Genomic DNA, 14,418 nt, shown 5'->3' with positions numbered 1-14,418 from the left:
CAAAGAGCAGTGAGGCACTTGTTCAAAGTCTCTCCTTACCAGACCCAGTGCCATGTCTGTCCCCTCCTGGCCACAGACTTGAGCTGCTCCCCTGACCACCACTGCTATTGGCTTTGCCTCTCCCTCCTGCTCTCTCACCAGACTGATAGGGGACATCCCTGAGGTGTCTATAATGCAGACAAAGAAGAGCCTGTCTTAATCCCATGGGAGTTCAGCAGGTCAAAGTCTTTGAAAACCCAGTTTCTGCTCTCATCACACAGCTTAGAAAATGTTAAAAAGCTAATAGACATTGCTGCAGCATCAGGGATGAAAATCTGCGGCTCACTGGCTTTGGCTTAAATCAGTAGTTTAAATGTGCAAGGAATCATAGAATTAAAGACAAAGCCCCGGAGTGCTAAACTATCAATGTGTACTACAGGCCAGTATCCCACATTTCATACCATGTGCCAATATGTCTCTAATGCAGACCCTGCTGGGGACCAGTGATGGTCTTGCTGGGGGACTCTGGACAGGAGAAAACCAGAAAACCCCAAACAAGCCAGCAAACAAAACTACCTGGCTTGTTTGGGAGACATACTTCTCCCAGGCAGAAGCTTTTAGGGATAACATTCCCAAATCACTCAGAGGTGCCTGCCCATCCTTCCGTATTGGTTGCTATGGTGAGAGATGACGGAGCCCCAGACGGGTATAATACGAGGCAGCGTGCGGGGAAGGGATTTTGCAGAGGTAGGAGGGAGGAGAGCAGTTGGGAAGAGGGGAAGGCTCTGCCTGCCTGTGGCCACGCTGCTCCCCAGCACCGACAGGAGGTAAGTGGCTGCCCTGGCCCCGGGAGGGCTCTGCAATGGGTGCATGTGCTGCACTGCTCTTCATGTAAGAATGGCTGAACTGGCCATTGAGATGAGCTGATTCTTCAATGAATTAAAGGAAAGTTAGTTATAGAGAGGGAGGAAGAGGGAAAAAAGAAACCGGTTCTATTGCATGCAGCTCTTGCTTGGAGAACTGGGATGGCTGGGAGAGAGAATGCTGCAGCAAGGCTCAGAGGGCACTCTAAAGGAGTGATGGACTGAAGTGATTTGTCGGTGTTGCTAAACAGTAGTTTGTTAGTGGTCAGTGTCTTCTATCTGGGGGAGAGCTTTGTACTTATTATTCATGTGTTTGTATTTCCCTAAAGGCATTGATTTTATATTTCACCAATCTTCAGGTTTCAGACTTACAATCCTGATATTACAGTGTGAGATGCTGCAGGAATAGAAAGAGTTCATGCTCCATTAAGCAACAAGTAAAGTACAGAAAATGCAGCAAAAAACTTAAACCAGTGAATTAATCATTACGCAGCTTTTAAAATGGCACTTAGGTGTAAAATCAAAGTATCTGTTGGCAGTTTCACAAGCTGGAGCTAGCTTAATTATCAGTTTATGTTAATCACACTTGCAGTGTCTTTTCTATTCCATGGGAAACAAAGAAGCTAAGCAAGCTTCCTGTATAGACAACTAGTCAGAAAGAAGAGATTTGAAAACCAAAATCTAACTAAGGCATAAAGTATGCCCTATGTCCCAGTTGTTTTCCTGGTTTTGAAGCAGGGTGATACAGTAGTCCAGGCACCAGCAGGATTCATCTTTTTTAATTTTATCCAAGACCTACCAGCTAATCTAAACTAGCCAGGCATAGTCCTGAATCCGATCTCAGGGCCGGTGAAGCGGTGAAAAGACTTCACTGATGTCAGTGGACCTTGAGCCTGTATATGAATGAGGAAAGTCAGCCTCTCCCTGCATCTGTTTTCAGGGACGCAATGAACATCGAAGTGCACAACATCACTTACACCAGCGCCACCGTCTCCTGGGCCATGAGCAACCCCTGTCCAGAGAACTACTACCACGTCATGTACCGCCCCAACTGGAACAGCATCTTCGCTGGCTATTTACGCCAAAACTTCCACCGTGAGGAGCGAGTTCCTCACCCCCTCAGCTCCCTCGTCCTCCACCGACTCACACCATCCACCATCTATGTTCTCTGCATCACATGCAAGAACTCTTACCCCTCCAGCAACCACTGCACCACCTTCCACACTCTGGACAAAACCCCTCTGATTTTCGGCGGCTCTAAGCATGAATCTACCACCTCCATATGGATGGTGAGCAGCCTGCTGCTCATCTGCTTCACCGCTCTCCTGGCCTATGGCTGCCTGCAGTTCTGGTCTGCACGGCGCCACCGGGCTGTGAGGCTGAAGCATCCCAACGCCAGCCCTGAAGAAGGGAGCAGCTCGCTGGAGAGGCCAGTGGATGATGGACTGAGAGAGGAGTTTCTGGAAGTCCCCATGACCACTGTACTAATGAGGAGCTCCAGCTTCATGAGGGAGAGCCCGTATAGCTCCCCTCACAGCTTCTTTTCCTACAAAACCAGTGATGATAAAAAGGCCATCTTGCCGCAGCATGGCCTTCAATGAAAACAAAATAAAGGGAGATCCTGCTTGGAGAGCCCTGCTTGGTTCACATTGCTCTTTCCCAGCTCTTGCCAATAGGATTGTCTGTGTGTCCATGGGGGCTTTTTGTCCTAGGGTAGAACATGAGGCAGGGACATTGGTTGTAGGGAGAAAGATTTTTGTCAAATGGCAAAAATATTCTCATTTGCTGAGGCTTTGTAAAAATGAACCAAGTCAGGTCTCTGGGAAGGGCCGGGCTCAGCCGACTGCAGTGTCATTAGCTAATCTGCATCAGTGCTGTAAATTCACTTCAGAGTCATCAATCAACTTGCGCAACAAATAAACTCCACTCAAACAGTTTCACACTTGAGTGATCCTCCACTAGCATCACACCCTAAGCCCTCATAACACCTGTATAAACAGTCATCACAGCCTGACAAAAGAGTTATTGTCAGTATTAAGTAGTCTCTTTTGCACACACAAGTATTTTAGTAATTCCCATTTTGAACTACAAACGGGATTCCTGAAGTGGTACCTTCCTTGGGGAGAAGCAGTGCTTTGGAGCTCAAACTCGTTCTCCTCTCTCTGCATTTGGGTGGATGTGACTGAGTCTCAGTGTCAACACCAAGCACAGACCTGTGTCAGCATCCCCTAACACAGGAAAACATTCCTATGGAGAAGAATATGGGAAAGCAATAGCAAAAGCACACTGAATCTGCTTCTTGCATGGCTTTTTGGTTTCACACGGCTATGTGACCCTGCAAATTTGCACCCACCATTCTGTTAATGAAGTAATTCTTGCATTTCTTTCTTCCTAAATAAATAATTCCAACATCCATCCCTTCTGGCTCTTGCAGCTTGTTTACTGACCTTGGATCCATAGAGGTAATATGGCTGAACATTGGCTGGCTTGTCCCGCTGGGGTTCCTGTGTGAATGGGATTGCTGTCCTCACAAACCTGTGGCAGGGACAGGAGACAGGGAGGAAAGTGGTCAGAGCCCAGTTAGTTGTGTTGAGCGCAGATATGGGATGGTCTGGGATGAACTGCAGTTGTAGGCTAATGAGCGATTCATCACAGGAACTGGAAGGCAAACTCCTGTCTTAATCTTTTGGTGGTATAAAACATCAGTTTAACCTACCAAAGGTGAGGCTTCTTCTTATTTGGGGCAGGCTAGAAACCCATGTATGAGCAGCTACCACAGCTGCTCAGTAATCCAACCCTCCAAACAACACTAGCTCTGTTGCTTACAACCACTGCCTTAACTATCGCTTGAATTTGCTACTAACATTTCAAGGCCAAGGGCAGCTGATGGGCTTCAACTTCATTTTAAGTGTAACTGTTGTATCCCATAGAGAATGCAAACCTCACTGCAACGCATGTGAATTTAATGCGGCAGGTTCAACACTCTGAAGGAAGAGCAGAGTCTCCAGTGCCCCCTGTCTTGCTTTTCCTCCTCACCTGTTGGTGGATCCATTGTAGCAGTAGTTGGGTAGAAAGTCAAAGTTGAGCTCCCAGAAGACGTGGAGGGTGATGCGCCCATAGGGCGCGGAGACGTTGTGGTTGGCTTCCCGGAACATGGCATCAAAGCTGTCCAAAGTCATGTGCTTGCACAGCAACCTGTGAGTCAGGCGATTTATTTCCAAGAGCCACTCCAGCTCCTGCAGCACATAAAGCAGCAGCAAATGCAACATATCACCAAGATGACAATAGAAACAGCTGATTTCATTGCCAGGGGAATGATTTTATATCCACACCCACACAGAAGTCCTCAGGTGAGGATGGAGAAAATGCTGAAGATACCCATTTAACCCAGTGGCCAAGGCCAACTGCACTTCCACTCAAGGGTGTCCTGGTCTGGTATCTCTAAAACCTGCAGGAAGCAAAATGAGTTTGTTCCCCACTGAGTGCTGGCTGGCTTTCACACCAGAATCCTCCAAAGGTGGAAACTAGTAATTTTACACTGCTTGACTTTGATGCTCCCGTAACGTATCAGACAGCAAATCCTGCACACACACAAACGATGCCTCAGCCACCTTCACCCAACAGGGGAATCAAAGCCAGGATTTCCTTCTCCCAGATTACAGAACTCTCTTATATGAGCTCTGCAAAATCTAACTGCTGGCTGTCACCTTACAATTTATGCAGACACTTAATGGTCCAGTAATAATGCAATTAAAGCTTCGTAAGTAGAAATAGTAGAGACGCAGCAGCATAAAGGAGGATACATGGCTGGCTGAAACCTACTGTAGGTGGGACTTGAAGCAGAAAGTAGTTAATTCCATATCCATAGTACTGTATTGTTCTCTCTATTCATACTCACAGTCAGTTAACAGTTCTTACCACTATGGATGTCAGGTCCTCGCTCTCAAAGCGGCTAATGGCCTGGTCTAATGATTTGTACATCGCTGCTGAGATACGCTGAGTAATGAGCCTGTTCAGGTCAATTGATCTACCCAGCAACTGGGAAAAGGAGAGAAGACATTTGCATGTTATATACAGATGGGGAAAAGGTACTTTAGGTTTTTTTGTAACAGACACAAATTAAAACCAAACATCCAAGTCTGCTTAAATGTGAAAGCGGTGATACAAATGCCTCAGTTATGTTTATCATTACTTAAGAGGGAAGGAGGGAAATGTGGAGCATAACTCGTTTTCCCCTCAGGCCCCATGCCCTGAGCATGGTGTCAGAAACAGGTTCAACCCTTCTCATTCCAGCACCAACTGCCATTGAGCCCAGCACTAGGATGGCAGCCACCAACAAAAGGCTAATACATCAAGAGCTATAAGTACTGGAGTCTACTGCTTGCATAGTACCTGGACATGCCTCTGCTTGAGCAGTGTTTCATAGCGGTTGGATGGTGGGTATGGAATAATCACCCCATAATTCTTACATTCAGCCCGAAAACGTTTGTCCAATAAAACACTGAAAAAAAGGAAGCAGTGTCAGGAAAAAAGAAACACACACTATCAGCTTCTGTCTGGACCTTTCAGTTGTTTTAGCCTTTCTTTTCATCTTGCTCTGAATGCCAAGAAATTTCCACATACTATTAACTGCTTAAACCACTAAACCACAGAACAGCGGTTGTTATCTGGGGAAGGCCACAGCGTTGTCCATCATTCTTAGCTTTTATAGCTACAATGTTCAAAAAGATAAAAGATTGTGCTGAAAGGTATCACTAATGCCAGGTACTGGGGTTGTCCCACAGGTGTGCTCCCTCCTTGAAGATCTGCTGTGGGAGCATTTGGTTGATGATGGTGATTGCCCTCCTTATCTAAGGCCAAATCTGATCTAGAGACAAAACTCCTTGCAGAGTTACACCAAAGACTTGCTTCACTTTTGGGGACATGAGAGGAGGACTCTCACTAGAGTTCATCCATGTTCTTTAAATCGGTAAGAAGGAAATGTCACAAAGGGCCTATCTTCTCATAAGGGAGCAAGTGACTCTGCAGAAGTCCTACAGACAGCAGGTCTGATGTGTGACCTAAGATACTGAGTTACCCTTCTCACTTTTACAAGTTCTGCTTTACTAAGGTGAGGACAAGTGCATGTTCCTGTTTCCTAGAGATGGGAGGCTTTCACTCATCTGCCTTGTACACAAACAGAAGTCAAGCAAGGACGTGTCTTCAATAGGCTCAGTTTGCTTTTCTGCTGCTCTCACAAACTGTACTCAGAAAGCTACTTAGGATGCCAATTATTATTTTTCACTTTTAACCACGTCTCCGTGCCACCATTAATTAATTTCCCCATCTGCACTGGTCTGACATGGACAGCCAGCTCTGTGGGAGAGGAATGATCTATTTTGCTGTGTCCACTTGCAGTACTTACTCCCTGAGGGAAATCTTTTGGTTAACAGCAATTTGGATACAGTGATTATCATCAGTCATCATCAGCAGTCAGGTTCTCCTACCTGCCAGCCATTGCTTTATAATAGGCAAAGATCTGATCTGCCAGCTTGTACACAAATTGATCAAAGCATAAATTCACCTGGGGGAGAAAAAACAACACTTTATGAGGTTGTACTAGCACAGAGCAGCTCCTTCCTATGCATGCAAGATCAATACAGCTCAACACAGAGCTCTAATTTAATACATACATGTATGTCATGCTATCTAAAAACTGCACTGAGGTTCTCACATACTGAGGTTAAACAGAAAATTGCAGTTACAGTTCTCTCTTATAGTTTCTGCATATTCTTACAGGTCTTGGTCCCCCATCCTCAATCATCCTTCCCTCTCCGGGATCTCTGATTTCTCATTTTCCTCTGATATCTCATAACCTTCTGCCCATCAGACAGACTCTTCGATGCTCCCAGTGTTTGACAGCCTTTGGCTTCCATGGTTCCCCTTGGGTACAGCAAAGCTGAAGCCCTTAATCAGTTCTCTGGACATTTTGATCCTTTGAAAACTTCTCAGTCTGATAGGGTATTTTTTTTTGAGGTGCCTATGATGAATTCACTGAACTGCTGGGTGAGGATGTCAAACAGGGCAATGTGATCTCAGTGAGCTATTTCCATACAATAAAGATGAAGAGAACTTACTTCAGCTTCAATTTCATCATATAGGAACTGCTTTTTGAACTTGGTCAAGGCATAGTATGCGCTGTCATTATAGAGATCCAAGGGGTACAGTACATACCTGAGGGCAAGAACACAGATCATGTCTTAAATTGACTCTGGAGCATATCAGCATGAACAGCAGGCACTGTATGTGCCCTGCTCATTGCAAAAAGTGGCTTTTCTCTGACTTCACTTCTATCACTTCCAATCCCTCCAGCTCCTCAAATACTCCCTCTTGCTCTTTTTGTTGTGCTGGAAGCAGCTACAACAGATCTAGATTTGAGCTGTGACTTGTTCAATCAAACACTTGCTCCTTCTCTGCCCTTAACAAAGCTTTCACCCTGCCCTCACTCCACAGAATGCTCTGACAATGGTCATAAAATGGAAAACAAAGTTTTCTTCTTTTATCCTCCTCATTAGAGGAGGATATTATGAACATAACTACACTTGCATAACAGCAATTCCTCTCATTACTTATCACATATATGGAAAAAAAGTGTTTAGATGCCTTAGCCAGGGCCCACATCCCTTTGGTTGCACATGCTGTCCGACTGCTGCATGCAGATGACAGTACCAGTACCACCAATTTGTGCCCACATCCAAATATGGTTTATGATGCATAAGTAAGTGCCAGTACCAGAAAGCTGACTGTGTGCATCTGCTAACAAGGTACTCGTACAGTACATATCCACATGACAGCAAGTCAGGAAACATCTGTTTTCCCTTCCATGTCAAAAAGACTGTTCATCCCCAGCCTACCCTTCTGAAAACAAAATCCCAAGCCCCAGCACATGCACAGTCCCAACACAGCCCATCAGCTCTTACTCCATCATGGAGGGTTCTTTGGTTTCCAGAATATGGTCCGTGAGGATCCAGGGCATGGACATTTCAATGGGGAACTGGATGCGGCGGCCCATGGTCAGCTCCAGGAAGAATTCCCGGAACCAGAGCTGGGACAGGTCACAGCACTGCTGCAGCGCTTCTGAAATGCAGAGGAGATCCCCCCAGTGGGAGGGCACCCACGTTACCCCCATGGGGATGGCAGCGAGGGGAGAGCACAAGAGGCAGCTCCTGCAGCCTCATATTGGACTGGCTTTGGGTATGGAACATTTTTATAGGATCTCTCTGTTTTCAAACCCAGACTATGTCCATGCTGTCTGAGCACTTTGTAGTGGAGGAAAAAAGAAGGGATGGTTCTTTTTGCTCTAGAGCTCCAGGGAGAACGTTTCAATGGCCCAGAGTTACTCTGGAAGATTTCTGCTGTTCTCAGTGGCTCAGAAGTTTGTGTGGGACAGAAAGAAAATTCCAGTCCTAGTAAATAAACTGTCACCTATTGCTATTTCATATTGATAACTCATTCCCGTTCACACAATGATTACTACCTAAACCATGCCTGAATAAGGCAGAAGTAGGACACTTCGAAAAAATCAAGGAAAATCTGCCTAGTCAATAAGAAGCAAAGCTGATCTATCTTTGCTTTTCTGAGTATGCAAGAGTTGGATTCAAGCCTCCCCCTGCCATAAGCTCACCGCTGATGTTGAGAAGGTGGGTGAAGAAGAAGGACTGCTTGTGGAACTCCTCAATGGCCAAGACTATCGGCCCATCCAAGCTGCTCCTCAGAGTCTTCTTTGAGCCACTCTTGTCTGCTATGAGGGACTCCAGCATGGTCCGCACCATGTAAAGCTGTGGAAGAAAGAGTCAACATGCAGTTACCACCCTGCAGTGAAACACCACTACGCACAGCCATAGTGCTCTGCAATAAAAATTAATACCTCTCCCATAAGGTACTATCTTCCAGAGCTAGAAACAATTACATCCCCAAAAAAGGAGGCTTTGGGAACTGTACAACAAGTTAGGCATCAAAACAACCCCTAACACACAACAGTGTGAAGACTTGGTGCAACAGATCATGGAAACAGCTGCTACTCCACGGGGTAGGAGACTCCTACATGGCTGTAAAACCATTAATTCCTTACACAGGAGATGGATGTTTACATACCTGTGTACTTGATGGTCCTACTGCTCGTCGTGGGACTTTAATATCAAATCCACCTTTAGGATCCTTCTCACCTCTCAGGCAAGGATCATTTGGAGGCTCTCGACCTCCCTCCCAGTCACAGATCGTCTTCCGAATTGCCTGAAGGACACTGGAATAGGTGGAAGAGGGAAAGTAGTGCTTAAGCTTAATTCTGCTTCAAGATTAAAATATTAACTGCTGTGCACTTATGGGAGGAAAAGTACCCGAGGTGGGGACATACACTGTTGTTACTGGGGGAGTCATGCCCAGAAGTTACCTTAGAAAGAGCTGTTGGCTGGTTGTATACCCTGAGGTGTATGCCAGGCCACATGCTTATAGAGTACCAATGTGTTAAACAAATAAACACATGGGCTTTGCATTACATTCAAGAAGGACAGACTGACCTGATCAGCACGTTCTTCTTCTTCCTGACCGCCTGCCTGAGTGGCTCTCGCAGGGTCACCTGGGCAAAGTCCTGCAGGGCTGCATAGATAGTGTTGCGGATGGCTTGGTTAAAGACACTCTCCATCCGGCCCATCAGCACTTGCAGACCTTTGATCATGGCAATTACCTGAAGTAAAAATAAAACTGGATGTATTTGCTATTTTTCCATTGTAGTAAGAGGTCTATAAATCCAATATTAAGAGAACTTGGGACTAAATTAATTCTACTGAAGTAACTGAGGTCCAGTAATTAGGTGGCTGGTTTTTTTGACATTAGCTGCTTTACAGATCACAACAAAGCTGAGGAGAGCATTTACACCACTAGTTTCTTGTAAATGGTCCCTGTCCCTTGGCAGACTGTTTCCACTCCTCATCTCTTGGTATCTTTAATAACACATAATCCCAGGAAACTGCATATGCTCCACATGTGGATGCACTGTGTGGCTTCCACAGACCTACATCCGCAGGGCACAGTCTTCCTTGTACAAGAGTACAGAGAAAATTCGCAGGAGGGAGTGAGCCACAAAAATTAAGGCACTATTCAAACCATCTCGGAATGTGTAAAGGAAGATGAAGATTTGGGGGCTTCCCACAGCCAAGCTCACTTGCATTTGTACAGCGCCTGTATGTAGCTCCTGATTTTGCTCCAGATCACACTGCTCTGCCAGGCTGCTGTACTGGGTTTGCATGGCAAGGGTTTGGTAACAGGGGGGGTTAGAGGGGTGGCTTCTGTGAGAAGCTGCTAGAAGCTTCCCTCCGAGATGGATCCGCTGCTGGCCAAGGCCAAGGCCAAGGCCAAGCTCATCAGCAATGGTGGGAGTGCCTCTGGGATAATGTATTTGAGAAGGGCGAAAAACCCCTGCACAATTGCAGCTGAGAGAGAGGAATGAGAATATGTGAGAGAAACTCAGAGATTCCTCTGCAGCCCATGGTTCTTGGCAAACTAAGGGCCACAGGGATGTCAGAAACCTTAATCCCATGGGAATGAGGAACTGGCTGAATGTGGTGAGATGCCCCTCCCTCCTTTTCCCCTGGCCTGAGGAACATGGGACAGGAAACCAGCCCTGGCTGGTTCTTACTCTTCTGTAGCTGGCACCTACCTCCACAAAAGCAAACTTCTCTTCACTGGTGTAGTTATACCGTGTGGCTCTCTCGTACTCTTCTGCTGTTCCTGGGCAATCCTTATTACAGAATTTATCTGTGGGATGAACCAGCTTCCAAGAGTACTAGAAGATGGAAAAGACACTGTCAACATTGCAATGAGTAAGTAGCCAGGCTGGAAAGACTGAAGAGGGCCCTATGCCAGGAAAACACTCCCTAGACATTACTACAGTTGTTTGACATTTGTTTGGGAGCAGAATTTATTACAGTTACTTGACATTCATTTACGGAGCAGAATTTGTGCTTCTTTCTGGCTTTATTATCACGGCACTGAATACTGGTTTTGTTTATTTGGGAGGTTACCAGTCATATTGGGCTTTTGACATCAATGGACTTGTGTTGAGATATGGCTGAAATTTTGCAAATTACGAATTTCCATCATCATCTGAATTGCAGTTTTAGTTGCTCAAGGCCCAGACTCATCCCAGTCAGATTTCACTACTTAACCAAGGTGTTCAGGTTAGGAGAACAGTCACCCAGTCCCCCTCTAACATCGGTGGTGACACTCCAGCACCTCGAAAAGAGTGGTCAGGTCCAGAGTGAGATGATCAAGCTCTCTTTCTCCACTTGGTACAGAGGGTGTTCAGGGTCATTAGCTGCCTGACCTTAGCGTGTTTCTTAATGGCTTAAAGCTGGGTGGCATGAAAGCAAGCTCACCTTTCACAGTCTGTTAAGTGCCATGTTGAAATGTTCATGCTCACCTGGGAAGACGAGGATGTTATACACTCAACACTTCCATGAATACACTCACCACTTCCATGACGTGGGCACTCCACTTGGACAGCAGCTGCAGTCCCCGTAAAGCAAGATCAAAGAGCTCTCTGTACTCTTCATCTGATTTCTGGCTGTCCAGCCCTGAACCAGTGACCACCTGGAGAACAACACGTCACGTCAGGGCTGGACTCAGCAACTTGCTGCAGAGGCTTTACTGAGCCAAACAGCAGCCACAGATTGCTCTTCAAATCCCAGCTGAAATGGATTCCCCATGACCTTATACAATCAAGATAAAACTGAGCAGTGCATATACTGTCCCTCAGGAAAAGGGGTATAACTTGGCAAGGCTCTTTTCACCCAGGCAGTAAATTTCCTACAGAAAAATGAGTCTGACCTGCCACCTCAGAGCAAATAACTGACTGTTTTCATTCCACTTTCCTATTCCTTTTTGATAAACTAATACTACTGAAATCCTTGACAGTCCTTTCCTGATTTAAAGATCAAATAAGCATTTACAAATGCCAAAAAGAAAAGGGCTGAGAATGCTAACAATTCATTAAACTAACACTGGTGAATGAGGATCATACATATGCAAAAACCAGTCACAGTTTTTGTGCATCAGAGAGTGTGCAGGCACTTAGTAATGATACGAACAGAGATGCTCTCGTGAACTTTCCACAAAGCCCTGACCAATGGCTCTGTGTAACAGAAAAGACCAAGTTGCAAGTCATGGGTGTTCTGCCACCTAGCTCTTCATAAACACTTAGCTGCAAAATCTTTTCTGCTTCTTATTTTAACAAAGCCGTGGTCAAAGAACAGAAGCTGTTGTAGTAGATCTCGTGCACATGACTTTGGACCTGCCAGGGCCTTTCATAACCTGCTTTTTAATGGCTAGATCGAGAAGTGGTTTGTTCCATCTGTGTCCTTCTTCCCTCCTCCCTGCATGTCACTGGCAGACCATACTCCTGCCATGCTTGTCCTCTTCAAGCCCCACCCATCTAATAAGCCTGATTATAGCGATTCCCTGCTGAGCTTACCTCACTGTTGCTGTAGCGAGCGAGCTCTGAGATGAAGCGGATGTGGTCATCTCGTATCTGGACCATCTGCTCACAGATGTTATACTGAGGACTGATGCTGCTCTGCGTGCATGTCCACCTGGGCAAAAAAAGCAAGAGTTTCAAGGACAGGACATGGGCTCCACTTAGACACCCCCAGGGATAAAGCCTTGTGCTCAACTGCTCTCTTCACTTCAATGTGCTCAAGACATGCCACCTTCAGGGCAAATGTCAGCCTGTGTTGTCTGTCATGTTCCCTGGTGTGTGGAGTCTTCCAGAGGTGGTCTCACACAGCATGATGGGGACGCTTGCCTCACCTTTCAGCCTGAACATCTCTGCTCCACCCACCCTGAAGGCTGCTCTCCATGCTGGGCCCACCTACCCCATGGGCAGAGATAGCTCTTTCCCAGGCCATTGTTGCACAAACTTTTAGGGAAGGATGAACTGCAAAGACCCAGCATCATTGAACAGCAAAGACCACCATCCTTCCTGCTAAACCTAAGGATAATCATCCCCTTAGAGTTCATTCGTCCAGGTCTGAAACAGCTGGGTCATGTTGCTTTCTCCTGCAGAGAAAGAATCTATAAGAGGCCAAGGGAATAGCCAGCAAGAGAATAGCCCTCCCACTTTGCTTTTGGTTCTGACTCACACTGCCAGCTCAGTGAACAATGTGGAATACAAATGACGAGCAGAATATGATTAAATGAATGAGATTTTCATTTGCATTGAGCCACACGAACCACGTAACAGTGTAATGACGTCCTAAAAGAAGGCAGCGCTCCCCTTCCAAAGGCACAGTCATATGAAGAAATGGTGCTAATCAGGTTTAATTTAATTAAACATCTCCTTTTTCCCCATTCTGCATTAGCAACAGACGTAGAACCAGAATGGCTCCACCTAAATGTTTTGTGCAAGCAAACATCTCTCAGTGAGACTCTCATGTCTTACTCTGTGATCACAATGTAAAAGTTTACATCTTGCTCTCCCCCCCCAAATAATTGTCCATCTTACTATAGATAGTTATCTTCTCCAGTCTAGATTGGCAGTACAAAAGGAAGGTGAGAAACCTGCCTCTAACATGGACATAGACATGAAGATGTATTCCTACAGTTAACTGGGAGACACTTGTTGCCAATGTTCGTGGTGGTAGAAGGTTCTGGAAGTACGGGGCCTTGTCATCCCTCATGAAATCCATCCTCCCACAGTCCCATTGCTCCACTCTTACCCGTTTCAATGTCCTGTGCTCCCCACCGGACAATCGGCAGGTTAGCAGGAATGGCCAGGGCAGCACCAGCCCTCCCTGCCACACACAACCTAGTCCACAGTGCAGAAACAAAGTGCCATGCAGGGAAAACATCACTTAATTCCACTTTCATGGAGACAAGGAGGGAAAGAAAGTGACAAAAAACAATATTAGTAAGAAATGGGGATTAAATGGAACCACCTTGGCAGAGTTAGTGCTGCGAGACCCATGCAATTTGCTGGGAAAGCAAGTGAGTGAGGAAGAAACATTGGTTAGTAAGGTACAGCACACAGACCTGGTAAGACAGATTTCAAGACAGACATTAAAACTGTGCACAGGTAAACAGCCCGTGAGCTACCCCGGTTCTGAGATGAGAAAATGAATGCAGCTGACACACATTTCATTGAAATGTGCTTTCTGAATGATCCGGGATAAAACGGTGCAAAGTTTTAGGCAATTTTTCCCTCTTAAACTGAGTTTTCACAAATACTCTTTAAATTTACAGTTTGTAGAACTTTTTTTCTTTTCTTGTTTTCAATTTCAATTGAAAACCTTTTGCTCAGGAAGTTTTGTCACCTTGCTGTCAAATTTCTCATGAACAATTAATGGCACTTTTCAACCAGCCTTTGGGAGGGCAGGGAAGGGCTGTTCCTGGGGGAGCCACATGGTGGGCAGAAAAACCAGACCTTCTGAGGTGGAAAGGTTTGAGCAAACAGGAGCAAAGAGATGAGCCTACAGGTTAGTTCCTGTCCTGCTGAGACAGCTCAGCTTGGCTGTTTCTCACAGCTACTGGAGAAATCCGACTTCCA

General features: G+C 45.8%; 2 protein-coding genes across 3 annotated transcripts in view; one reads left to right on the top strand and one right to left on the bottom strand.

Moving 5' to 3' along the window:
• The window catches only part of CYFIP2 (cytoplasmic FMR1 interacting protein 2), a 57,049-nt gene that overhangs the window by 22,583 nt on the left and 20,048 nt on the right, over positions 1 to 14,418 (bottom strand). For both annotated transcript variants that reach the window (XM_030503912.1, XM_030503913.1), the window contains exons 11-23: positions 12,349 to 12,466; positions 11,349 to 11,468; positions 10,537 to 10,662; positions 9,398 to 9,564; positions 8,976 to 9,123; positions 8,506 to 8,659; positions 7,802 to 7,958; positions 6,959 to 7,055; positions 6,329 to 6,405; positions 5,235 to 5,343; positions 4,761 to 4,880; positions 3,879 to 4,078; positions 3,290 to 3,377 (exon numbers count right to left, since the gene is read on the bottom strand). In XM_030503912.1, the coding sequence (XP_030359772.1) occupies positions 3,290 to 3,377; positions 3,879 to 4,078; positions 4,761 to 4,880; positions 5,235 to 5,343; positions 6,329 to 6,405; positions 6,959 to 7,055; positions 7,802 to 7,958; positions 8,506 to 8,659; positions 8,976 to 9,123; positions 9,398 to 9,564; positions 10,537 to 10,662; positions 11,349 to 11,468; positions 12,349 to 12,466 (1,681 nt within the window). The remainder of the gene's footprint in view (positions 1 to 3,289; positions 3,378 to 3,878; positions 4,079 to 4,760; positions 4,881 to 5,234; positions 5,344 to 6,328; positions 6,406 to 6,958; positions 7,056 to 7,801; positions 7,959 to 8,505; positions 8,660 to 8,975; positions 9,124 to 9,397; positions 9,565 to 10,536; positions 10,663 to 11,348; positions 11,469 to 12,348; positions 12,467 to 14,418) is intronic.
• Positions 677 to 3,257, top strand: FNDC9 (fibronectin type III domain containing 9). Its single transcript, XM_030503917.1, has 2 exons — positions 677 to 806; positions 1,783 to 3,257. Exon 2 carries the CDS (start codon positions 1,790 to 1,792, stop codon positions 2,441 to 2,443), a length of 654 nt encoding a protein of 217 aa, XP_030359777.1. The 5' UTR covers positions 677 to 806; positions 1,783 to 1,789; the 3' UTR covers positions 2,444 to 3,257.

Source organism: Strigops habroptila, chromosome 12, assembly GCF_004027225.2.
Source record: "Strigops habroptila isolate Jane chromosome 12, bStrHab1.2.pri, whole genome shotgun sequence".
Taxonomy (NCBI): Eukaryota; Metazoa; Chordata; class Aves; order Psittaciformes; family Psittacidae; genus Strigops; species Strigops habroptila.
This window is presented reverse-complemented; position numbering and strand designations above follow the sequence as displayed.

Excerpts from the sequence above, each read along its gene's own strand:
- FNDC9 (XM_030503917.1), top strand. The coding sequence starts at position 1,790 with ATGAACATCGAAGTGCACAACATCACTTACACCAGCGCCACCGTCTCC.